Source organism: Chaetodon trifascialis, chromosome 3 (assembly GCF_039877785.1).
Source record: "Chaetodon trifascialis isolate fChaTrf1 chromosome 3, fChaTrf1.hap1, whole genome shotgun sequence".
Classification (NCBI taxonomy): domain Eukaryota; kingdom Metazoa; phylum Chordata; class Actinopteri; order Chaetodontiformes; family Chaetodontidae; genus Chaetodon; species Chaetodon trifascialis.
In genome coordinates this window covers 10,558,606-10,585,598 of record NC_092058.1, presented here as the reverse complement: position 1 = coordinate 10,585,598, position 26,993 = coordinate 10,558,606, and the positions used below count along the sequence as shown (strand labels likewise).

The window sequence follows — 26,993 nt, the reverse complement described above, 5'->3', positions numbered from 1 at the left end:
TGTCTTTTACTGCGTGAATGTTTTTGCTCAGAACAGGAAGCACAAGCTGTACAGCATATTCAGGCTATCTAACTCAGCGTGGACACTGTAATGAATAAAGTTACATTTTGCTCTGATTGGAAATTCATACCCAAGCTTTCTGTGAAGATATGTCATTTTAATTTTCTGAATTGTATTGAAGGAAAGTTGGTTATGGATTCAATTATTACATGAAAACCAACCGTGAAACATTCTTAAGATGATAATAATGTTTGACTCCTTTTGGGGGAGTTGGTATGTACAGCAATAGAATCCGAAGGGGGTATCTGATACAGTGTTTGATCACATTTACCCTGAAATTGAAAAGTAAAATAATTATTGTATTGGAGATAACATGACTGACAGATTTCTGTTTGCTTGATCATGCAAGCAAAGTAAGTATTGCACATCTGAGCAAACATTTTTGAGTTGCACCTAAACCTCCAGGTGGCTTCCTCACAGTTTATTGACTGCTGTATTACTGGTGCCACCGTTATAATCTCAGTCACCTAATAATATTGACTTGTTCATGACTGTCTTTATGCTAAAAATATGAACTTATGGAGAAATGAAGCTGCATAGCGTCACTATTGCTAAAAAAATATGCATCTAGATTAGAGATCAACTCACTCACCTCGTCCTTGATCACATTAAACAAACACTTCTCAAACACCTTCTGTCTTCCAACTATCTCAGACTGTCTCTTCATCCGCTTTCACAAACTCCCTTTTTTTGTCTCTTGGCGCAGAGTCTTTGGCTCTTTGCTCTCAACACTTTTGATCTGATGATAATGGTGCTCAGAATGTCATTAGAAAACACACAGTCGATGCTAATTGAATCTTCATTTCACTCTGGCTCAATACCCTATTATGCTTTTGATCAATTGCTTTGAGATGGCGGTCCAGGGAGGTCCATGTATCTTGCACACGTTGCTGTGGACAGTCGGGACACAGAGATTGATGGAGTCGCAGCGACCTCGATTCTCTGGAGTTCCCCTCTTTGGTACACAGATTCTCTCCAGTGGGTCGTTGAAGAATCACCAGACTGGTTGCTGTTGTGGACAGATCCGTATGTGCTCTTTTGTGTGTTACTAGTGATTGCATGTTTGTTGAAGTGGGAATGTGAGGTTCTGATGATGATGGTTTTCGGAATTTCCCCTCGAGGGACGAATAAAGGAATATTGAATGTTCCTCACATTACAGTTCCGACAGAAACATCTAATAAACTATGAAAGAAAGTTCTCTATAGTCAGAGGATGTTTGTATTAAATGTATTCCACCATGAGAGAGATTTGTTTTAATCATGTGATACGTATGCAGCAGTTTGTGGACTCTTCGAACCTAGACAGTGGAGAGAACTGCACTTAAGTAACAACGGACCTTTGGAGAAAACTGGTAAGCATGCTGACAATGTGCCACAGGCTTCTTCAAGTCCTCACACGTAAATATTTAGCGTCTTGTGCAGAATAGTTGACACATTCATTGATACATATGATACATACATGCCACACGTTTAACCTCTAGTATAGGAAAATGTCTAAACAGTAGGTAACACTAATCAGAAATAAAATATGTCCAAAACATTTTTTCTGGAAATGCTATGTTGCCCATGTTGTTCTTTTATTCATTGTTTTTCTATGTCAGATTGTTTCTTGTTGTATTTTACTATTAAACGGTTTTATAAGTTGACAATATATAAAGAGAGGAAGAGAGGGATAGGGAACAATATGTGCAAAGCCAGCCCCCCCAGCCAAGCTCAGAGCTGAGATGTGGCAGTTCACAGTCAGGACCCTCTATCTCTTAGCTGCTCCACTGAGTGCATCTCCACTGTGGATCAAGACGACGTGGTGCCTTCTCAGCACCATGCACTGCTAAGCAGTTTGAACAGAGACTCACAAACAGGTTCAGGCAGGCAAAAGTCACCTGACTTGTCTTATGATGTTTGGAGAGGCAAACAGCTCATCAGACGAACTGCACACAGAGACATGATCCTTCCTTCTGTGCATCAAAGGTGCCAAATCAGTTAAAATTTTAATTTTCAATAATCTCCCTCCTCGATGTTTACCCGAGAGTGCATTTTTATACGCCCATGAACAATTTATCACACTTGGATGCAGTCTACATGCTCAACTTGCTTATCTTGTTTACATCATCCAACAATAACACAAGATTGCTGCAAATGTTCTCAGTTTATATCTCAGTTTATATCTATTTTGACTGATAATGGATCAGTGAAAGTACTGTAGTCTGTTATCAGTTCAGCCTCCCTGTGAGCATGAAACTGCAATGAGTTGACGAAGAAAGTGAATGAGTAAATGAGTGACAGCTACATTACGAAAGTGGACTTCATGCACACTGCTGGTTTGCGTAATGCAACTGCCTACACTTCCCATCAACCCTTGCGGCGGGACAAACGTAACCAACCGTTGCTAACAACGTCGAGCAGCCCCTTCAGAGCTTGTCAGCTGTGTGTCGTCCGACTGTGCTGCTTCATCCTCTGGCCTGAGAACTGGAAACATGCTGTCCTTCGCTCTGAGACAAGTCACACGGGTAAGTTGATGAGAAAGGACTGTTTTTGTGTCACTATGTCCATCACGGTGAATTCGTGTTGGGTAACTTTATCAGGTGAGTCTGTGCTGGTTAAAGTGTTCGCTAGCTTAACGTCGGTGTGGGTCAGCATGTTACCACAGTCGTGGGAGTTTAAGCTGCCCACCTCTGCTTTCGCAAAGTGTACAGTCGTCACCAAATGTCAGCATAATATCAGCAGCTAACCGCTAACATTTGCCATCTTTTCTGCCCTGTTGTTCCTGTTGTAGCTAATAAGCTAGCAGGCTATGTGCCAGTGCACGTTACATGGCTGCAGCAGGATCCACGTAATGATGCAACAGCGACTGCTCCGTTTCATCATGTGGGAAGACTGAGTGAACAACACGAATGATCATGTAGCAGGAAACACTTACAACTTAGCCACGTACTTAGTTTTTGTCCTTAAACATCATTATAAACGCTGTTTCTGCAATTGTAAATGCTAAATGAAATACAGTTAAAAGCCTGGCTCATGATAACTTTGCAGATAATGCAACAGAAGGTTACAGACAATGATACATTAACTAGAAATGAGGGGTCCTGCCCCCATTAACGACCAAAGTGCAAAATGAGACCAAAGGAGCACCAAAAGAAATATTAACCTCCCACTCTGAGATAATTATGTAACAGATAAGGCTGTATTTTCATCAGACTTGGGAAAGCTGTAGTCATTGTTTCAGCAGTTTTGGCTCATTCTTGACCTCTGAAATATTTATTACCTACTGATAACTGTAAGGACAATGTCAGCTAAATTTTCCAGATATGTATGTTATCCTAATATATACAGTAAGACTCAAAGCTCAAAGGTCTGCTTTCCTCATGCACTCAGCTGGCAGTTTATTAGGTACACTTAGCTCAAACTAACGCTTAAACTTCAATATTTATTTAGTCTAATCTTGTTGATGGATTAGGGAAAATGTTTGAAACACCTTCTCAGTGGTGCACAATGCAATTCAACAGCACTGCAAACTGCAGCCACCAAAATGACCATAAAGTGGAATCAGCCCCTCTGTGAAGCAGCCCCAAATAAATCTGACATTATAAACTTGCAGGCTCTGTGGTCTGGGACTGTATTAGTTTTAACTAACCTAATAGTCTGCCAGCTGAGTGTAAATCCTAATATTTTGTCCATCCAGTTTATATGCAGGAGAGTATGTATAATGAAGACCAATTCAACATCACCACAAATAACCTTTTGCTTTATGAACATATTTGATGCAGTATTAATAATTTAACTTAACATTATATGCTTCACAAAAGTGTGTTAAGTGCAGGACCTCATTACAGTGAACAGTGGCTTCTGTTATCCCTGTAAATCAGTATTTGTTTGAAAATCCGGACTGCTGATACTCAGGCTGGTGGGTGACGCACGGCGAGTTAGGGAGGGTGTTTGATTTTGCTCATCTGTTTTCAACATTACAACCGGGTCTCAAATTTAGAGCTGAACTGTACACTGAAATATGTTATTGATACCGTGTTAGGCTAGAAATAGGCAATGAGGTAACAGACTCTTGATTCAAACTGTATTAGCACTGCCTAGTTTCCATGAACCTGGTGAGCAAGACTCAAGTTCAGGTGCAGCGACTTGTCCGTCACCTCACTGCATTTTATTAATCGTGCACCTCCTGGCCTGACCTCCTGCTCGCCATAAAAATGAACTGGATGCCTTGACTTTACATTCATCAACAGATCCAATGTGTCTCTACCATTAGTACTCCTCAATGTGTACGTTTTCTCTGACAAATTAGTTTCCTCAAAGTTAAGTACTTAAAAGTTTCAGAATTTGATTGTTTTTTTTTATTAATCAAGTTGTTTGATGAGATCAGGCATTGGGGTGAAGGAGGAGTTGGGGGAAAAAGAAGTTGATTGAGGCGTATTAATAACCTAATTTTGAACTTTATGAAGTGACCCATTTTGGAGATGGTGTGAATTTCGTGTACTTTCTCAAACAACTAGGCTATGCCAAGCTTGTGCCAAAGTCTTGTGGCATGTATTCAGACCTAGTTTTATAAGTCACAGTCAGTATGTTGAAGTTTCCTGTTAAACTGACTGATTCACGTGTTTGCATGCTTTTCCTGTTGGCCCTAATTGATTAAGTCTGCATCTTTATTGAATTTCTAAAGGACTCATAAGACTTTTAGGTTGAGGCATGTGGTGTCTCCACTGTGTGTGTGTGTGTGTGTGTGTGTGTGTGTGTGTGTGTGTGTGTGTGTGTGTGTGTGTGTGTGTGTGTGTGTGTGTGTGTGTGTGTGTGTGTGTGTGTGTGTGTGTGTGTGTGTGTGTGTGTGTGTGTGCATGCGTGCGTGTGAGTGAGTGCGTGTGTGTGTGTGTGAGAGAGAAAGATTTCAGGCCATGGGTAGTCATTTCTTGTGGCTGTTGACCTACATTTTAGGACTGATCTAAAGATGATTAACGATGAGGGAACCTGAACTTTTGTCACTCCGGTCTTAAGACAGTATGTTGCAATGGATATTGATATCTGTGAAAAACCGATTGCTTTGGCCATTAAGGGTATGCTTGTTCTTAACTAGGACTTTTGCTGCAGGTAATGGATTCCAAGATTCCAGTTAATCAATTTCAGAATTAAGAGTAAACTCTAATCCCACTCAGAAAACCCTTATCCCAGTAAAAGAGGCCACTAAAGGAAGGTTCTCAGCTGTGACTTCTATCTGCATTATTTTCCTTTCATTAATAAGAGCATTGCTTTATCAATTTTTCATCTTCTTTCTTTAAGCTACTTTCATTTAGCAGTCTTACATGGCAAAAACTTGGTTTTACTGCAGTGTGTAATGTTTGAAGTGCGTAGATTTTTATGGGCCCTGTTCAATTTGAATCTATCTATGAATTCAATATATAAAGATCACTCCCTGACCAAATAAAGACCTTCGAGGTGTTTAAGTTTAGATTGAATGTGTGATGATGGGAAAAAGCACCTAGACAATACAGCTTTGAACCTTTTAAGGGACCCTTCAGTTTAAAATGACACACATTCAAATTGTAATGCAGCACACGAGTAGAGCAAACTGAGTGTGAGCATTGTTTTTTGGTTTGACGGTTCAGGTTCTGTTCTGTGAGACATCTGTGAAATTAGAGAAAGGAAATGAGCTCAGATTCAGTTCAGCAGTGTGAAAATATAGGAGAGCGTTGTGGGTTTTGATATTTCCATGGACTGCTGCGTCTCTGTACATCCATCAGAAACTTTGTTTTAAACCAGCGGTGTTTGAAAGAACTGTCAGCCAGAGGTCACGTAGAAAAGTGAAATGTGGTTCAGACATCTCTGACTTTTTTGGTATTTTTAAACCCGGGTCCTATTTATGCCTCTGTGCCAGCGACAGCCGTGGCTGAAAGCATTCTGTCTTAATATTTTGTACATTAATCTTTTAGATTTTGCTACAGAAGTTTAGTGTGACTAATGCTCGGACTAAATTTCCCTCATAGACATTTTAACTACGATACGTCTTTGTTCATGTTGTATTCTGATGTCACAACTTTGTGTGAATGGATGCTTAAATCAATGCTGAAAGTCCTCCTCTGTGCTGTGTACTGAAAGATTAGAGATCTGTCTTACATGGCTTTGTATTGTGTCGGTGGGAGGACCTGCTGCCCTTTGGAATTTGCTGCATTACTCCTACTCATCATGCCTTTGTTGAAGTCCTGAGAAAAATGTTTGCAGCAATCCTACCAAAACTTACAGACAGAGGTTCATTCGGTTGGGAAAGAGACATTTTAGTTTTTTTGTTTAATCTGTGTGTTGCCAGCATCAACCAATAGGCTGGTATTGGTGTGTTCAGTATAACCCAGCAATAAGCTTTCAGAATTGTTTTTTAACCTACTTTTTAACTTTGCTTTTTGGTGTCACCCTGAAAACAGCTTGTCAAATTCAGTGCTTTTATACACATCAGTTTTTGACAAGCACTAACACAACTCTGTTCCAGTAGAAGCTGTTTGAATTCAGTTATAGTCATTTAACAGGGGCAGAACACAAACGCACCCTGTTTCGTGGCTTCATACAGTTTCCTCTTTTTCTCATTTGTTGCTTGGAGCTACTCTGATTCCATGAAAGATGGCTGCCAATGCCTTTAAAATGTCAAGTGTTTCTCATGTCAAGACCACCCTAAATACACATCAAACAAACATCTGCCAGTGTCTTGGTATACTGTACTCCACACTACCACTGAGTGTACCTCATGCATTTTTAAAGCCTTTTTGCTTTTGTTTGCTCACATCTTTATGAACACAAAGGCTACACAGAAGTCCTCTGCGTCCAGCTAATACGTATGCATGTGCGTCGAGCAGATCATTCAGATAACTGCATTAAACAAACGATGAATGCCAAACACATGCTGCTTTGGGCTTTTCAATTCCTTTTCTGTGTCTTTATGTGATTGTTATTTGATATACTGTTTGAAAACATCACATATGGGACATTAAATCAGGCATTTTTCCCTAGTTTCTAGCAGTTAATTGACAAAATAACTGGCAGATTAATTGATACTGAAAACAATCAGAATGAAGTTTGTTACACCTCACAGCCCTTTCCATTTTCTTAAGATTTATAGTGGATTGAAACATAACATAATGATAGAATAATATTCCCTGCGACTTAAAAGCATCACTTTTCATTCTCATGAATCTGGGCTTAGTAAAATAATGCTTTTATGACTGATTTAGTTGCATGTAGGTGGCTCAAAGTTGCTTTTAGCTGGTCCTAACAAGATCTTACAGTTGAGTGTTTCTATTTTTGGTTTAACAAACTGCACTTGACAGGTATGATGAGAGGGTCGTGGGCACAGGCAGAAGAAGACCAGGCTTGACTCAGTCTATGTCACCAGTACAGTCCACAGCATGCCTCTCAACTCCCTCAGGCACCGGGATGAAGCCCAGTGTAGAGCCTTTTCACCATCGTCATCTTCACTACAACAAATGTTGTGGAAAGATTACAGCATAAGTGTATCGTTCCTCCGCGTACACCTCCTGGACATTGGCTTTGTTGCAGGCATCGCTTAAGTCTCAGATTGTCACCCTGACAGCCCTTTGACCCGAATAGAGTGGAGTCACCCTCAGTCCCTTCACGCCTCTTCACCCCATCCAGATTTCTCAGTCTAGTGTTATCCAGACTGAATCACAGGGCAATTTGTAACGGACAGTCCCGTTATTAGTCAGTGACAGGAAAAGAGGCAACTGCATGTCAGACTGACGGATGCAGCTGCCTTGTTGACACTTCTCTCTAACCTTACAAATCTTTTTTTCTTCACTGCTCTCCTCTCTAGACCCTTCTGTTTTTCTTCTGTTACCAGGCTGATTGTTGTTTGGTACAGTCACTGATGGACAGCAGTCATCTGTAAAATTGACTCGCCCCAGGAGCTGCTTCAGGAAATGGACAAAAAAAAAAATAATACAGAGCAAGGATTAATGAAATGATTTTCTTTCCTCCCTTTTCTTCTTCTTTGCCATTAGTCTTTGGGCACAGATGTTTGACAGGAAAGGTAAACTGCCAACAATTACCTTATCATTGTCACACAGATGCAGTGCATCTGTGACTCTGCCATTACTTCGTGCTCAGCGCCCAGGTTGATGTGGCCTATCCCGCCTCTTTTCTCACAGCAGAGTTTTCATCAAGTTCACCTTCAAACGACAGCGTCATCTGTCGCCTAAAAATAGTCCCACTGTGACACATTTGGTGCTTGTATCTTGGCTCTCACTTTTCTTGGATCAGCTTATCTTGTGTTTATTAATTAATCTCCCGTAATGATCAGGGCTGGCAAATGAGGCAGGATAGCGGAGAGACAGACCACAGGTGCTGACCTGTGTATTATTTGTTTAAGCCCAGTGGATGCTGTGATAGTGATATTGATGACAAGAAAAACTAATAAAAACGCCACATGAGCGCTTCTATGCTGAGCGTGCTTAGCAGCATAGGATGACGTGCCCGGGACTGGATGAGGGCGGGAAAAGGACAGCAGGGATGAAGGTGGAGGTGAGGTGGAGGAAGGAGATGCACGCTTGTCTGTTTTGCAGTCGTCAGTAGCGCTATAACCACGGCAGTGTTGGCTGCTGGTGGTTTTTGTCTGCCACTGCTTCCCCTGGCCTTGGTGTGTCCCAGCAGAGGCGCAGACAGCGAAGGACAGTTTCCGTCAAGATTTAATGACCCGTGTGATTTCTCTGCGAGGAACGTGTCCTCAGAGGCAGCTCGACCTGTCTCCCCAGGCCCTCATCTCTTCCAGAGCCCGGGGGGGGGGGGGGCCCTCGCCCCTTTTCCACCATCACCACTGCCACCGGTGACAGAAGGCCAGAGTAGAGACTGTTAGAAATCGGCCATTAATGTGCCAGACGCCTCCCCTGGTGTGTCACCACTGTCCCCTCTGCTACCCCGGGGAGCAGATGAAGAGGCGGAGTAGAGAGGATGGGCTGATCAGCTATGGAGTAGATAAACTATCTGCAAGCTGTTCCTAAAGATAAAGGGTTCTTATTAACTGTTTATTTTTTACAAAGGTTGTTGTGTTATAAGACTATGGTGGTCATTTTAATCACTTCTGCCAATGTTAACATTCTTAATTCTTTTTTTAAACTTGTTAAAAACTAGAGTTAGTGTCTTTGCCAGATTTACAGCGCAATAAAGCCACTACAAAAGATTAAGTGTCCAAACATTTTTTTACACCTCATGGAATAATCATAAATTGAGTTGTTTTTTTTTTATTTCCATGTGGTTGTTCTCAACCAGTCCTGAGTATCATCTTAATTGCTTTTTAATGGTGCTATTAAAGGGAGGTTGTCCCTCACACCCCAGCACACCTGTACAGATGATAGCTATAGGTCGGCAGTGGTGGGATTGATCTCAACACAGAGTCATCATCATATTGTTGATTAAATGATGAGACAGAGCCAATTTGTTCTGAGTGCAATCAACCTGTCAAGGATTTTTTTTTAACATTTTTTTGTTCTTGCTCACAGTGCTTTCCCTGTTGATTGAGGTTTATAAAGAGAACGTGAATGCTGAAGGCCACACATACAGCTTTAATACATGACAATTGTTTGGTGCACAGAGAGGTTTTATATTATCTATGTATAGTATGCAATACCAAGCCAGAAATTAAGCGCTAAAATAATCAATCACAGGCAGAGTGCATAGAAGAACGGTGCTTAAAAAAAGAGACAGAGGCAGTGAAAATAGCTTGGACTCTGCACACTCATATGATCAGGAATTGCAGCAGCAGTAACAGCAGCAGCAGCAGGAGAACTCGCCAGCCCCAGTCCAGATTAGATAAGCAGGAAGTGCTGAATCTGTTCTCCATATGCCTCCTCCGGTACACTGAGGCTGTAAAAGTCAGTCCCTCAGTTTGTAGAAGTGCTGATAGAGGCATAATTGAACAACCATGCTGATTATTGATATCATGCAAACACGCCAGTTTCTAATTATACCAGGCTACATATTGGAGTGAATGAGGAACAGAGGAGGGGGTTTGAAATGTCTCTATTTGTAAAGGACAGAGCGCAGTGTTACCTAAAACATGTAAATGTGAATGTGAAATCCATTTTTCATGAAAATGATGTTCTGTGCAACAACTTCAGGAGCTTAATATCAGTCCTCATTACACCCATTTTAGTGTTAAAAGATGTGTCCATGGTAGCTTTAACATCTGTATAAAGCTAACGTACTCTCAATTGATCCTTCTCCGTTCTCTCTCTCTCTCTCTCTCTCTCTCCACAGCCGCTGTGCCAGCGAGCCCCAGTTCGCCTCTGTGTGCGTGGCCAGCAGTCCCACGCAGCCACCCGCGCTGTGGATGAAGATCGTCCATGGACGGGCCAGGAGAGCCTGGCTCAAGATGACCCCGAGATGTGGGATCTGCTGTTAAAGGAGAAGGACAGGCAGTGCCGCGGCTTGGAGCTCATAGCGTCTGAGGTACAACATTTTTCACTGATATGAAGGAGGTTTTATTTTTTAACTCAGTGTGTTTTTGACAGTTTAAGTACATGTTTACAGTGGAGAGAGATGTGAAGAATGGGCTGCAAAAGAAAGAGTTCAAGCTTGATTATCAACCCAGAGTAACTTCTTGTGCAGTGACTAATGTATAAATGAAGTAGCTTCCTCCAAAACATTTTAAGTTTGCAGTGGATGGGTATTTAGAAAATTATAGACCAGATAATTACCAGATAGCCTGGACACAATAATACATTTCCTTGAACCAGCCAAGGGCATCATTTTGCCAGTGCCTTAAAAATGTTGGTATAGAATTGACATGCTGGCAGATACTTCATATTATCAAAGCAAAAGATTTTTCTTTCAGTAAGCCTTTCGGCGAACATAAAGACCCATCCTGTACCGTTTTACATTGATTGAGTTGCCTCATTTTTAAAGAAACACAGTAAGTGTAAACACTTACTCAATGCCTGTAAGAGCTGGCAGCACCGGCCCGGTATGTTGGCAGTGCAGGTATCTCCGAATGCCTCATCATCTCTGATTAATGTTTTGGCTAAATGGATGAATGAATAGGCTTACATTTAGCCTCACGGATATCTACTCTGGTTGTGTCTCTTTTCCATATTACTGCTGGCAGCGTTGACAGAAGCAGTAATCAGTAGTTTATTAGGGCACTCACGGCAGATGAATACACTACAACACATCAAGGGCAAGAATTTATAAGGGCATTCAAATTCACTACAAAATACACTGCAGGTATAAATTCATTTTTCACTCATAGTTATTCCAAAATCATCTTGTTGTTGAATGTTTTAATATTTTCCGGCAGTGAATGTGCTCATTCTTAATGTTTTCAGTGGCTTGCTCCGTCAGAAAAGCTGTGACCTACTGGCTCAAACATGCACATGATAAACAGATATCATGAACTCTGATGTGTGTTGTGTTTTAAAAACAGAACATTCATATCAAGTCATTCAATTTTGCCGTCTTTAATAGTAAAGCGCTGACAGGATGCAGTGCTTTCTGTAAGCAAGAGTGCCTCAGTTGCTCCAGAAACATTTGAGTATCTCCTGTTCTTCTGTTTTCACTGCAAGGCTTGATGGTGTGAAATGGAAAATTTTACTATTCAAAAGAGCTGACAGTGTTTTATCTTGTATTGTTCTTCCTCTCTCCTCCTGTTTCCTCTTCGCCACAGTAGTTGTTCAGTGGAGTATATCGGCCCCCTCCCTACACAAAGCCTGACCGCTCTAGTGTGAGATAAAGCTGATATCTTCATTCTGCCTCCTCCCCACCTCACTGTGCAAGGCGCTCCACAGTACAGCTCAGGCAGGCATTCCTTGAATGAAAAGACATACATTTTCCCACGTGTGCACACACACACACACACACACACACACACACACACACACACACACACACACACACACACACACACACAAGAAGCAAATGCGTTTGTTTTTCTAATATATGCACAAACGGACACAACAGAAAGCTGTTACTGGAGCTGTTATCTCCCCTGATCTCCTCTCGGCTTCAGTGTGTATTATCGGCATAAACAAGCACACACACATATACACAACCGTACAACCCCAACGAGGGCGAGTGGAGACTAGACTGCACCGTGTATATGTGTGTGTCATGCAGTGTCACTGGCCAGTGTGATAATATACATGAAGTGTGTTGTGGTGTTGTGTCAGGAGGCCATAACAGAGGAGGTATCCACAGTCAGTTACACAGTCGCTCTGCAGACATTTGTGCAGTAAATGTGACAGGTAATCAAGCCAAGTTCATTTGTTTAGTTCTGTATCATGGACAGTGTTTCAGTGGCCTTTACAAGGTCTCAAGCAAATAGCACTTAGTGCTACAGTCCCAGTTTGAGTCTGTTTATTATCTCGCATGGTGCTTTGTTTTCACATATTTTGAAGCTTGTTTGTTTGTTTTTTTAAATAAAAAACAAAACACCTTAAGATTAGTAAAACAACTTGGATATGGATAAATCTGTATTCATATTTCAGTATTTCGTATAATGTCCCACACAGTAAATGTCTGTATAAGTTGGACGACCTTTCTTCATCTCAAGCATGAACAAAAAAGTTAAGTTCAAGTAAAGTTTTCAACAGCAATACTTTACTCCACCAGAAGAGAAGTAGAGGAAATCTCAGGAGAAGAAAGAGAGCTATCCTCCAATCAGAGGGGTGCCGTCAAAGCTGTAGGTGGGAAACGGCAATTAGAAGATAAACGGAAAGTTGTAACAGTTAGTATTAAAGCTGCAATTGATTATTTTCATTATTGATTAATCTACTGATTATTCTCCTGATTAATCATTTAGGGATTTAAAATGTTTTGAAATGGTGACACAAACCCAACATTTTCCTCTAGCCTATAAAGTGACCAACAGTCTAAAACCCAAAGATATTCATGTTTACTGTTACACAAGAAAAGAGAGAAATGGAAAATCCTGACATCTGAGAAGCTCGAACTAAGCAATGCTGGATGACTTTAACAAAATATTTAACAAAATAGTTTTCCATCAACGTCATGTCTTTTTCGTCTTCAAGCACGCGAGCAACATGTGAAAGCTAACTTCAGGGGGACAGTTAGACCCCTTGTGCAGCAAACCGTACTTGGTGAAATTTGTTTTTCTTGGAAAATGCATTGCAAAATGATTTAAAAAAAGGCCACACCAGTGTATCTCAGCATGTGCAGAAAAGTTTATTGCATTATCTTGTATCCTGCAGCAGCAAAGCGATAAGCATTGTGAAGTGCAGAGTGTTAGTCTATGGAAGTCCAGAGGTTCAATACTGTAATGATTGCCTTTAGCTGGAGGGGGATTTCTCACTATCACTTAACACACTTTAATTTGCGGTCCTTGTCCCTTCTGTCCACTCGTGTCATTGATCTGAGTGCGTGTGTGTGTTTGATTGTGTGTGTGTTCTCTCCACAGAATTTCTGCAGTCGAGCAGCTCTGGAAGCTCAGGGCTCCTGTCTGAACAACAAATACTCTGAAGGCTACCCAGGGAGAAGGTGAGTGTGTTTATTCACTCACACCCAGCTTATTAACACTGTTGATATTTGCAGCTTTAGGATATTTGTTACAGACGTGCTCACACAAGCACACACACTGATTTACACTGTGTTCTCTAGCTTGGCCTATAATACTACATGCCAACTGCATAGCAAATAATCCAAAGCGTCTGTCTTGCCAAAGGAGACTCCTTAGGGGATCCATTGGAAGAAATTAGTGGCCAGGATGATAGTTGCATGTTTTCTATTTTCAGTTTTCCTATTATCTGTTATGTCCCTCAGATAGTTCACATTTATCAGCAGCAAACAGAGAGCTGACATGTTTTGAAATGTTCCTTATTTGATGCCTTTGATTCCTGGAATACAAGCCTAGCATAAATCTCTCTCCCACTGAATGTGTTTTTAATTTTTACCCCCCCCCATCCTACTCATCTGCTGGTTTCCACTTTAATGTAATGAAACAAACGGGTGATCTCATTGAATGAGTGGTTTGTACAGTAGCCATCTGTTGCTCCTTCAGCTGTAATTCCTGATGAGCATTTTCACCTGATATGTCCCAGATCTGCTGTGGTAGTTTCAGATTAACACTGGTCTAAATTGCTCTAGATTTTGGTGACAAACGGTGCTGTTTGTTTGTGGCAGATGTATGATTGGTAACAGGGATCGCTGATATTGTCTTAAAGCGGCTGTAACCCATATTAACCCTGTGTCTTCACAGAGCTTTTTTAGAGACTTTTAGCTCATTGTTTAGCTGCAAATTTACCATTTTGGTTCACTCTCACTGCTAGCATCGCCGTCAGCCACAACAGGCCACTGTTTCCAGTGAAAAAGCTCTAAAAACCCATGTACACTATCTGCTCAGCACCAAACAGCAGACAAAGTTACCAACTAGCTAGTGAACAAAGTGGACCATTTACCAACTGAAAAAAAACAAAAAACAAAAACTGACTGTTGGACTTAGATTCACTAGCTGGCCAGAAACACAACTCTAAATGAATGTTAATGTTGCTCCACAACTGCATCAGGAGTGATGCATCTGTTAGTACATGGCCTAAGGATGTCTTTTTCCTCCAACTCCGCCCTCAGATACTATGGTGGAGCAGAAGTGGTCGACCAAATTGAGCTGCTGTGTCAGAAACGAGCACTGGAGGCCTTTGACCTGGATCCAGCACTGTGGGGTGTCAACGTCCAGCCGTACTCTGGCTCCCCCGCTAATTTTGCTGTCTACACCGCCGTGCTGAACCCCCATGACCGCATCATGGGCCTGGACCTGCCCGACGGAGGACAGTCAGTAGTCACTGCTGCTTCTTTTTATTTCTATTCTTTATCTCCACTCTGTCACTTTTTTTTCTTACCCTCACACCTTTCTGAGCTAAGTCATTTGCAGGACCTGAATCAATAACAGGCACTTTTCTTTTTCCTGCACATTTGTGTACACTTTTCTCTCATAGATCAAGTTGTTTGAGGGATAATATTTTATGTTTGCCTGTTTTTTTATCTGTCTTCATGTTCCTTTTTGTCTCCACAGTCTGACCCATGGCTACATGTCCGATGTTAAGAGGATTTCTGCAACCTCAATCTATTTTGAGTCCATGCCCTACAAACTAAATGTAAGTAGAGACCCCTACCTACCTTACAGCTTTCTTGGTAATGGTGAGGAATAGTATCACCAGTAAAACTGAGGGTGATAAATGCTGTGAGGCAGAGGCAGGCTAAGTAGTATTTGAAATAATAATTAACATGTTTTATGTACAGAATGACCAGAAATCACAGTTTTTCAAACTCGGGTGTCTTCTGTGACTGACTTGAACTGACTGCCACATGAACCGTGTGTCAGAGTCTGCAGTCTTCTCAGATGTCTCATGCTTAGTGGTGCAAAGCGTTGCCTGTTCTGCTGCAGCACTCTGAACGAGGTCTCCCATGTTTCAGTACGACTATCAGTCATCTCTGCTACTTTGTCAGTATCTGCGTTTAATTTTACAGCTGGTGGTTGAAGTAAGAAATCACACTGGTGCTTACAGACAAACCACACAAAGACTTTGTGTGAAGGTATGGAAGTGAATATGCTCTTTATTTTGCACTGTCCCTGCAAACTGAATTCACTGTCATAGTGAATGGAAGAAAACTGTTATAGAACAGATAAGGCCAGTGTGTATCTGTATGACCACAGGGGCAGCAAATCTTCAATAACCACAATATCTAAAATATGTTTATGGTTTTTCCTCTTAAAAGACTATTTAATTACAGGATATTGATTTAATTAACCGAAACGAAGACATGAAAATAGAAGCTTTGTGATCCCCTTTTTGGGAAATGCTGTTTGGTTTTGTGCCCCCACAGGGACGAAGCAAGGCACTGTGGGTAGGGAATCAGTGTCTAACTCAAGAAACTTTAGCCCTGCTGACGCTTGCTGACAGGTGCTTGCTGACAGAGGGGCTTAAACGCAGGTGTTTTGTTTGATGTATGTATAATGTAAAACATTTAAAGTCCTGTTTTCCTCCAGCACTGAGATCTGCATTAGCAGGGTCCCTCAGAGGTGACACCTAATGTTTTGGAGTTAGCATGCGGATATGGTTTGTGCATATGCCAGTGCATAGTATTTTATCCCTGGGGTCATAGTTGTGTGGTAGTGTTGGGTAGCGGCTGATGGATGGCCATGAGAGTCTGCATGTCCAGACCTGCTGATGTATGGGCAGGCAGGACCCCTCTGCGAGAGAGATAATGGGAAATCGACAGGCTGGCCAGCACCACTGGCTCTGTCTTCACAATGAGCAGCTTGATGGAGTGAGGGGGCATCCATAGATGTGCTCTGGAGATGGGAGATTATCAGGTTGTCTAAATAAAGCTCTCCCTCCTCCTTTCCTCACTTCTTTCCCTTGTCTGTGTCTCCTTTATTCTCCATCTTTTCTGTCTCTCACTTTGTTTTTCTGCTCCGTCCTGCTTTCCACGTCTCGCCTGAACCGGCTCTCTTTTCTGATGCCCGGAGAAGGAGTGGAGCGGGTAAAAGTGGAGATTCAGGCGCAATACACTCTGGCCATGTGACTGGTCCAGTCTGACTCCATTTCATGTGAAACCTGAAGTACATTCCCTGAACAATGGATTGTCTAACACATTTCTCAAATTGCTTATCTCAGTGAAAAGAGCAGGAAAAGTCTCCAAACCAACCTCTGATCTGTTCAGGCTCATCACACCACTTGAGTGGATCCCTGAAAGGTTGAATTAGGATAAGTAGCGGTGCATTACTCCAATTGCTCCATCTTCTGCCTTGATATGATAGGTTGAAATGTCTCCCTTAGATAAATTCCTTCCCCTTTTAAGGTAGCCAAAGTACTTCAAATGCAGCTGCATCAAATGATCTTCAAATGGAAGAAATCTCTCTTCCGTGTTGATATGTTTGCTCTTGATCCTCAAGATATCTGACAACTTTTCTTCATCCTCTCATGTTCCTTTTTTACCCCCCCTCCTCTAATATCCTCATATTCATCCTCCACGTCTTTCCTCCCTCTTTTTTTCTCTTCTCAATCTGTCTCCCTCTCTGTCTCTCTGCAGATTGCAACAGGACTCATAGACTACGACCAGATGGAGTTGACGGCCAAGCTGTTCCGACCCAAGCTCATCATCGCTGGCACCAGTGCCTATGCCCGCCTCATTGACTACGCTCGCATCAAGAAGGTGCATGGAGAACTCTCTCTGTATTCAAAACTCACCCAGCTTTCACCCCATCTTTATCTCTGTTTGTGTGCTACCTGTTTTCTCCACCTCTCACCCTGCATTAGGAAGGGCAGCTTCATCCTCTTATTTAAAACTCAGCCAACCTTTTCCTGAACTGTCACGCACACCTGCTTCCCGCACTGATGGGTCAGACCTCGCCAGGATCACTTCCAGCTATAGGTTCACTAATTTCTGTCCCACAGCAGAAGCTAAATACTGCGTATTCTTGTTCAAACGTCAACGTACAAACCAAATTTCCAGGGTTTTTCACACTCCTGCTCCACCACACAGATGCTTTCTTCCACTCTTGGCTACTCATCCAAACTGAACGTGGACACTCGCACTGACACTCACGTACACAGTGGCAACTTTTAACCGCACACTTCACTGCTCTCTTTGACGGTGCACAAGAGGCCCCTTTATCTGTTTTGTTATAGCCACCCGCTGGTTCACTTCATTCACTCCATGACTGCTTCCCTTTGTTGCAGAGCTCCACTTTAGCTGCTGCCATCAGATGGAGTGTCCCACCATTACAGAGCTGTGTTTTTATTAAGCACCATAACTACTTTGCCACTAGGCCTGAAGTGGGTCCATATTTTCCCCCTGGCACACCTCTGTGGAACTGTTCACTGTTTTATGGCAGAGTCTGCCGGGCCGGGCTCCTCTCCAGTTTTTCAGTGTTGTGTTACCTAGAATGGAGCGGGCTCCTTTTTTTTTTCTGTCTGGAATTTGTTTCACTATCTGCGTTCATCAGCTAACGCACATCACCCTCTTGTGTTCTTTACCCCCTCCAGTAACCCTGCCATCTATCCTGCCTTTTAATCTAATAAACATGTGCTGATCCAGTTTAGATATGAGAGGCAGGCAGATTGTCATGATAATGCATATTAATTGGAGCACTAAAAAGATTGCTTACTCCTCTGATCATTTGCCAGCAAGTCATTTGCATGTTAGCGAACTATTTATTATTTGTGCCTTTTTCAATAAATGTTGGCAAGAGAAGGCAAGGATTTATTGAATTACGCTGTAATATTTGGGGCTTCTGAAGATTGCTGAAGAGTGTAATAACACCAGCTCTGATTTGAAATATCTGCCCTTTAAGATAGGTGCTGCTAACAGATGTAGAGTCGGTCATCAAATCTTAACCGTGGGGAAAAATGTAAATGTATTCATGCAAGAGATTGTATCTCACATTTTTTTATCTCACATTTCAACTTATACAAAGCACAGTCAAATAAAATACACAGCACAGTTGGGTCACTGATAACACAGATTAAGACAAGTTTAAGCATGCAGTTTAGTTTTATAGTAACTGTAGGTTTTTGTGGTGGAACTCATTATATCAAGCATAATGTATGCAAATACAGTGCAGTTCATAAATATTTGGGCAGTGCAGATTTACACTCTGTGCTCCAGGATACTACATTTGAAATGAAACACTGACTGAAGTGCTGACTTTCAGCTTTGTGGGAGTGTGTTCACATCTGTACTGGGACTCTCTTTTTATGCCTCCCCTTCAGGGACAGCTGTGGCCCGAAGCATTATGTTTTCAGGTTGTTTGTTCGTTTCATTCTCGTGAATAATGCCTTTAGGGAATTTCTTCAAATTTGGCACAGACGGTCTCTTGGATTCAAGGATGAACTTATTAGAATTTGGTGGTCAGAGTTCAAGGTCAGTGTGACCTCACAAAACACATTCTTGGCCATAAATCATGAATTAACATGCTTATTATGATATGATTTCACACAAACGTCCCATAGGATAAAATGATGAAGTTTTATATCTAAGAGGTCAAAGGTCAACCTCAATGTGGCACCATAATGTTCTGCAAAAACAATCTTCTGGCCATTATTCAACACCATATTTGACCATATTTCACATTTTGTCAGATACTAAATTGCTGACACTAATCTTGGGTGTCCACCTTGAAACTTCTGTGCTGATGGGTTGAAGGTGTGTGTGAAGCATCCACGTTTTACTGTTTGTAGCTTCTTTGCAGCAACATCCAGTCTAGTCCCATAGGTCCCTAAGTCAGACACCTGACTTCAATCCAACCAAGCCTTGTCTCACTTGCTGAAGAGCAGGCTGAATGCAGAAATCCCCTGAAACAAGCAACAAGTGATAAAGCCTGTGAAGTGTCACAGAGGCTGTAGATACTCTAACATGTGTACTTCTAAATACTGTAGTCACCTAAATGTAAGGTGTAAAGGAGGGCTGTAATTTTCACACTGTTAATCTGATCCAAGTGTTCACAGTTTCATTTAAAATCAAATATTCTGGAGCCAACCAGGAAAAAGAAAATGTCACTGCAAGACTTGACTGACAGCACTTCAGTTCACAGATATTGGGCAGTAATGTTAAAACTTTTGTGTCTCGTACTGTAAAGTTAAAAAGATTGTTAAATTTAATGTGAAATTTCCTGCCCTGTGGTTTAAATTTGAATCCTAATTTTCTCCCACCCTTTTCACCCTCAGCTCACGACTGACATTAAGGCCTACCTGCTAGCTGACATGGCGCACATCAGTGGCCTGGTGGCAGCCAAAGCCATCCCCTCTCCCTTTGAATATGCTGACCTGGTCACCTCTACCACACACAAATCCCTCCGAGGAGCCAGGTAAGAACAAGAGGAATTTCAGAAATCTCATTAGAACTGCTGCAGTGTGGTGACTGAAGCCAGGGAGCAGCACTTTATTATTTATCTCTTTGTCACATACCTTTAGAGCGCCATGGAAATTATTAGTTACTTTTCATTAATAGCAGTTATTGTGTTTTCTGACGTTGTGATTCCCTCCTAACCAGACAGCTGTTGAGCCACATGTGGGGACAAATCAAATTACCAAGGATGAAACCTTGTTGGGTTTCAGAGAAAAATTAAATTGTAAAAATGCTTTGTCAGTCAGTTTGTCTGCTCTGTCCAGGGCTGGCCTCATCTTCTATCGCAAGGGTGTTCGTTCAGTGGACAAGAAGGGGAAGGAGATCATGTACGACCTGGAGGACAGAGTCAACTTCTCTGTCTTCCCCTCCCTGCAAGGTGGACCTCATAACCATGCCATTGCTGGTGTGGCTGTGGCACTCAGACAGGTCAGCACAGCACAAAAACTTCAATGAAAAGCAGCTAACTTCATTTGTATCGATGTAACGTTTTATTACTCTGGTCTGCTATTTCCTATTAAGAAGCTAATAACTGGTGAATCAGATTTTGCGGTGAAACTAAATCTTACTGTTGAGATGACTCAGGAACTTGTTCCCTAAGCTGCTCTGGGCATCTGCTCCTTCTCTTTCTCAAGACTGAACGGTCTGGATCTTAAGGCTAGGCGAGAGAGCTGTTGAAATTGAATCGGTTAAAAAGGATGGAAAGGCGATGTCTCTCACAGATCAAAAGTTCTCAACTTATACAGTTTATCAAATAGTGTTTCTTTGTTTATGTTATGTTAAAATGACATTTGTTTATATAGTAGAAATTTGTTTTCTAGATATTTCATGCATCATTTCTTGACTGCTAACTGAGAAAAGTGAACTCTGAACCCGTTCAACCCTTTCTATTGTTAATGTGTGTGTGTGTGTGTGTGTGTGTGTGTGTGTGTGTGTGTGTGTGTGTGTGTGTGTGTGTGTGTGTGTGTGTGTCCAGGCACAGTCTCCCATGTTCAAGGAGTACATATCCCAGGTACTAAAGAATGCCAAGGCTATGGCTGCAGCTCTCCTCGACAAAGGCTACACCCTGGTATCAGGTAATCTTCATTCTCTTTAAGCATTTTTTCCCCTGTGAGACACAGGCTCAGGAAAAAGAAACAGAGAGAAACACACAACACAGTCAATCAAGAGAAATGTCCTGTCACAAAATGCAAATTAGGCGACAGGAAAAACCAGAAAAGGATTTAAATTCATGATGTGCAAATAGGCAAATGTCAGTGAAGCTGTCCTGTCAGTCAGGAAAATTAAACCATATGAAAGTGGTCACTTTCTGCTTGTGAGCGAATGCTCGAATCTTGTGCCACATTTAATTCACAGGCTTCAGCTCTTTTTTGATCTACAGGCTTCAGTTGATAGCCTTAAAACACAGCCTTGTCCTGTGCTTACACGGCATTGTGTGCGTACTCCTTTTTTCAAGCCCTTTGTAGATGTGTGTGTAACAAAGGAAAAAAGGTGTGTGTCTTGTGCACAAAACGAGTGTGTACTTACTCAAATAAGGTGTTGATTCAACTGTAATCATTTTGGAGGATGTAGTTTGTGGTGCTGTTGAACTGCGCTGAGGTGTTTCTGTTTTGATATAATGGGTGGACAAAATAATAGAAACACCTATTTGTGTAAGGCATTACTATTCAGCAGCACCATGAACTGTAGCCTCAGAAATGTGAATTAGACTCCATTAGCTTTAGCTTGGTGTGCTCAGCAAACTGGCGACTGAGTGTGTGTATATGGTGCTTATACTATGTATAACATGTATAACACAAACACAAATGAGTATAGTTTAAGCAGTAAAAAATGTCCCATTAGTGAATTTCCTGCTTAAGTTGCCTGAAGTATCTTTGTCTCTATCATGATGACAGTCACAGTCAGACTTATGTAATCACCTTCAGAGAGCTCACTGAGCAAAAGAACCAAAGTCATCTTTTGCTCAGGTTGTCCCAGAATGAAGTAATAGCTTATCAATACAGTGCTCAGGTTAACACAAACCAGATATGCAGATAGACATGAACAAATGCATGAGAAAGGTAAAGATGTGAAGCATTGAGGCCTCCAACAACACACAGCCTAACAGTAATTAACTGCATTCAGTTTCATATCCTGAAGCTCACAATTCTAGTAACATTCCCGCATGTTCAGCTAACGTTTAAGTGGTTTGATCAGAGGCCTGAAAGTGAAGCTTGTGTCTATGAAGCCTCAGAGTTTCCCCCTCTTCAGAAGTTCTCACTGAAAATCCTGAATATTTCAGGCGGGACCGACAACCACCTGGTCTTGGTGGACCTGCGGCCTAAGGGCATTGACGGAGCTCGGGCAGAGAGGGTGCTGGAACTCGTGTCAATAACTGCCAATAAGAACACCTGCCCCGGGGACAAGAGTGCCCTGACTCCTGGTGGCCTCAGGCTAGGTGAGGAACAACTTCACATTACACTGCATTTAACTTGCCTCGGAGAAGAGTTTGTCAAACTTATTACGAGTATGATTGGAAACGACATTAAAAAAAACAGGAAAAAGTGCTGATTTGTGTATTCAAGATGTTTATAATCTCAAAATGCCCGTAAATGGTTGCAGTTCTTGTCCAGATAATCAGTCCTGATATGTCGATCAGCTGTTCAGCATTCTTCATATGTTTAACTACAAGTGGCGTTTTTTTTTTACTTTGACTTCGCCCTTTACATCTTCTTCACGTCACCACTTTTACTTTTTCAGTATGTAGTTCTGCATATGGAAATTAGTCAGCCACCAATTAAGCCACAAGCACTGAGCAGATCATGATTAATTAAGCATGTTTGGATTTTTAATCATCTTCCAGGAAGTTCAAGAGCCCCACAACTACACTGCCACATTTTTAGGATTGTCTTAAGGCGAAGTACTACACCTACAGTACGATGTACTGCACTTATTACTGTCTCTGTTTATTATATTGAGATTTGGACTGCACCTTAGTGCCCCATTAGTATCATATAGCTTTGACAGATCTGGAGTCTCTGTAGGTTCATTACTGAAATTTCAAGAGTCTCCAGGGTTCTGTCTTTTCCAAAGACCATATGGTTCCTAAGTGGGGAAAAAAATGCAAGGAAATTGATCAGAGACAGTTGAACCTGTAAAGGCTCAAGGAATGTCTGTCATTACTTTGTATTCTAAGCACCAGATTTTGTTCTTCTTGGTCCCAGGTGCTCCAGCCCTGACCTCCAGACAGTTTAAAGAAGCTGACTTTGTCCAAGTTGTCGAGTTCATGGATGAAGGCTTCAAGATTGCCTTGGATGTCAAGAAGAAGACAGGTAAGTCTATTGTGAGAAGGGGGGCAGACTACAATGTACCCTGGTGTTTGGCAAGAAGCTTTTTGTCTTAAAAAAAAAAAAAAAAACAGTATGTGAAACTATTTGTTTATTGAAAATTACTAGGTGCTGTATGTGATATTAAATTGTTGGATACTGAAACATGAGAGGAAGCTAACAGCCCAGAGGTGATAAAACAAAGGAGGCTAAAAAATAGAAAGCTGAGCCATCTCCTACTCTCTTCTCTGGTGTCTTCTCCAGGAAAGCTCCAGGAGTTCAAGAACTTCCTTCTGCAGGACCCAGAGACTGTGGCTCGCATAGCCGAACTGCGCCACCATGTTGAAAATTTTGCCAGGCCCTTCCCCATGCCAGGCTTCCATGACCATTAGACAAGCCAATATAGAGTCAGGTGGCAGGAAGCTGACTGGATGAAGGTGTGCAAGGATAGGAGGAGAGGGGTAAAATGTTGCGGTGTGGTTGTGGTTGGTGCCTGTGAACCGGGATGACTCTCGAGTTAACCTTTTTTTTCCCCAATCAGATCTGGGAAACCACATTTTTTATACTTCTTTGCAGTCGTCCATCAATCTATTCTTGAAAAAACACAGCCTCCACGTTGAGGTAAAGAAACAATAAACTTGGACAGATTTTTTTAGCGCTGAAGAACCTATTTTCTATTATATGTGAAAAGATCTTTCTCAGTCATCTTCAGATCATTTTTGTGTGTGGGAGGACAAAACATGTCAAACCAGTCAAATGACCAACAGGTTGCGTTGTCACAGACCTAATCAGTGTATAATTAGTAATTGTAATAAGAAACAATGAAGAGTCTTAATGCTGTAAAGAGTTTCAACTAATGTCACTGGTGCATATTATATTCACATGCACATGCATTTCTACTGTTGTTTTTCTGTTAATGAAACCAGGTACGCAAGGAGGCTTCATGAGGTGAAGGGGTGTTCTTCCATACGATGTTGTGCTGGCCTTTAAATTTTTGTGGGGTAAAATTGTGTTTGGAAATCAGAAATTAATCCAAAATGTGAGAAAGTTCGCTCTTTAACTTCATAGAGAGTTGTGCAGCTTGCCTCTGTAGAGGAAGGGTCCAAGTCAGTTTACACACGAGGTGGACTAAATACTTTGATATACTATAGTCCAGTATAGCAACACTAGAAGCTGTGTTCACAAATACTGTCTCATGCACGGTGTAAACAATCAAATATAAGCTTTAAAAGGTGGAACTTAATGGAACTGTTTATTAGATTGAATTACAATAGCAAACGTCCACCTCATGTGAAAATCTGTTTTTTCTGTTCTTCCTGTTAGTGTGGCTTTGTCTGCTTTCTTCCAGCATATCATCAATATCTGAATTGCTTTATATTTTGTTATGACTAACAGAAATGTCATGCTGGATTATTTCATACTTTACTTTAAGTGCGTTTACAAAGAGAATACTTTTCTATTGTACTTTAAAATCATTTAACTTTGTAACTGCCATCTGTTCACATATAGTATTTTGAGGTTTCCAATACCAGCTGATTTGTTGAACTAGAGGAGGGAAGATTTGTAGTGCAGTCTTTCTAATTTAAATATAATTTCTTTCAACCTGGTGTTCAGTGATGGAAACTGTGGAGCAGCTTGGTTTGGTAAAACATTTTCAGAGTATTTTGTTGTCTGGTTCACAGATTGGAACTGCTGTCATTATCACTGCATCAGTGAGGGAGCAGGATTTCTGTTTGTGAAATGGTCTTACTGCACCATCGAGGGGTATTCAAAATGGTGTGCTTACTTTCTTTGTGCAGCTTCTAAAATGAACCAAATCATATAAAGTGTTCACATCACAGCTTATTGACAGCCAATAGACTAGACTTTGCCAAAATATGCCAACAAGTATTGTCCTCTCTGATATGTTGCCAGCCATTGTACATGTCAACTTTCTCTTACAGAACATTTTTATTAACATTGAATGAGTCCTAATAAAGTACAATAATGCAACCACAGTGTTCTGTTTTTGAAATTAATATACATCATCACAACCACACAAGTTCAGAAACATTCATGTGAGGCAATGTGTCATTCTGTTGAACTATGATTATGTTTATCTGGACTGATGTGTGTTGGAGCATCGATGTGTTTTAGGCAAAATATGAGTGGAATAACAGATTTAACCAGCTGTTGTCCAAAATTAGGAGAATCACTCACTATCATGGGACTAATGATGAGGTTATGTATAGTTTATCTGGCAGGGGTTGGATAAGAGCATTTGTCGGGAACCACTGACCGAACCTAAGCCTTACTTCCACAGAGGGGGAATATGGGGAAAAAAGGGGAAGAAGCTGAAGGGGGGCAGACTTGCGTATATCCTCCTGCCAGCTGACTATAATGTGTCTGTGAAAACGCAATGGTGAGGCCGGCAAGCACATGACAACTTCTACTCGCTGCAACACAAATCAAACGCACCCTCTCTGTTAGAGCGGGCCATTTAAACCGGTATCGCCCCGCCCATGTTTGGCTCTGCTCACCTGCGCCATCACAACTCAGCTGTTAAGTCATAATGCTGTTTATAACGAAGCTAACATGCCAACTAGATCTGATAATATAGTTTAATGTTACGTTAGCTAACGAGTACCTGCTGCTAGCCGTTGTTGCCACTTAGCTGCTCTGTTCAACGACCGTTACTATCGGATTCCAACCGCCATTTCAGACCGGAAGTGCCACACTGGACAACGATTGGGATTCTTTCCAAAGAATTTACAGTCCCCGCAGACGACTGCCTCACCAAGTAAGTGTTTGTTACTTGTGCTAACGTGGCTGTCATGACCTGGTGTCTTGCTTCTCTCCGTTTGGATGCTTGGTTATGTCTGCTGTAGACTCCATTGCTCTGGCTGTTAGCGCATGCTAATCTGCTTCAAGTAATGTTATGGTGTCTCCTGGTTGCTGTTGACTTCTACTTCTGACAACCTACAGCATGTGTGGTGTTTGCTTCTGTATTTATTGTGATTTAAGTTCTCATAGTGGTTCAGGTTACCTTTCCTCTGGTTGGTTGTTTGTGACTGTGATGCTGTCAGTCTGTTACAAGCATACTAAGATAACAGATGTGCTAACTACAGGCATGCTAATGGACTGAGATATGGCATGTCTGCTAGGCTGCTGTTGTTTTGGATAGTTTCTTATTGACTCAGTGAAAAGTAATATTATACAGTTAATTTAGAGATTCAAATGTGACTTTAGCCTTGCACACAGCCCATTCAAGTATTTATTTTTAATGTCTTCATGTGACAGGTATTTCTGCTGAAAGCAATATGTTTATGGGAAAGCTTGATTTACTGTTTAATCAGTATTATTTACAGTATCCGTTTATTTTCTGATGCCGGCAGCATTTTCTAAGGGGTTTTGTCCACTCAAAGGCGTTACTTTCAATCAATTTAACATGTGAAAATGAATGCTTAGCTGCTGCAGTGTTTTTGCCTCCTGCCTGCTTTAGTTTATCCATCTCAACGCCCTAAATACTAGATTATAGAGGTGTTCAGTACATGTACAAACGCATCTTTAAGAGTGAATTTTTATACCCTCACTGGTGACTGAGTGCACTGTTGTCAGCTCAGTCATAACATTACATTACATTACTTCCTCATTAAAAGCCTGTTAAGACTGTGAAAGCCACATAATCTGATAACTCTGTTGTTAATAGCTATTAATCTCATGTAAAGTGCTTGTGTAGGCTAGTTTGGTACTGAACTGAAAGTAACAGCTTGGTCTAGCAACACACTGAACAGCCTACTG

At 41.5% G+C, this 26,993-nt stretch overlaps 1 protein-coding gene across 1 annotated transcript; it reads left to right on the top strand.

Moving 5' to 3' along the window:
• Window positions 1-2,463: 2,463 nt before the first annotated feature.
• Window positions 2,464-25,205, top strand: shmt2 (serine hydroxymethyltransferase 2 (mitochondrial)). The gene is made up of 12 exons (XM_070959278.1): window positions 2,464-2,567; window positions 10,312-10,503; window positions 13,466-13,545; window positions 14,632-14,832; window positions 15,074-15,155; window positions 17,095-17,217; window positions 19,731-19,870; window positions 20,175-20,337; window positions 20,885-20,984; window positions 22,190-22,345; window positions 23,112-23,219; window positions 23,478-25,205. Exons 1-12 carry the CDS (start codon window positions 2,535-2,537, stop codon window positions 23,603-23,605), a joined length of 1,506 nt encoding a protein of 501 aa, XP_070815379.1. The 5' UTR covers window positions 2,464-2,534; the 3' UTR covers window positions 23,606-25,205.
• The last annotated feature ends 1,788 nt before the right edge of the window (window positions 25,206-26,993 follow it).

Excerpts from the sequence above, each read along its gene's own strand:
- shmt2 (XM_070959278.1), top strand. The coding sequence starts at position 2,535 with ATGCTGTCCTTCGCTCTGAGACAAGTCACACGG. Across the intron at positions 10,504-13,465 it reads TGGAGCTCATAGCGTCTGAG|AATTTCTGCAGTCGAGCAGC; the intron begins GTACAACATTTT and ends TTCTCTCCACAG. Across the intron at positions 14,833-15,073 it reads GACCTGCCCGACGGAGGACA|TCTGACCCATGGCTACATGT; the intron begins GTCAGTAGTCAC and ends TTGTCTCCACAG.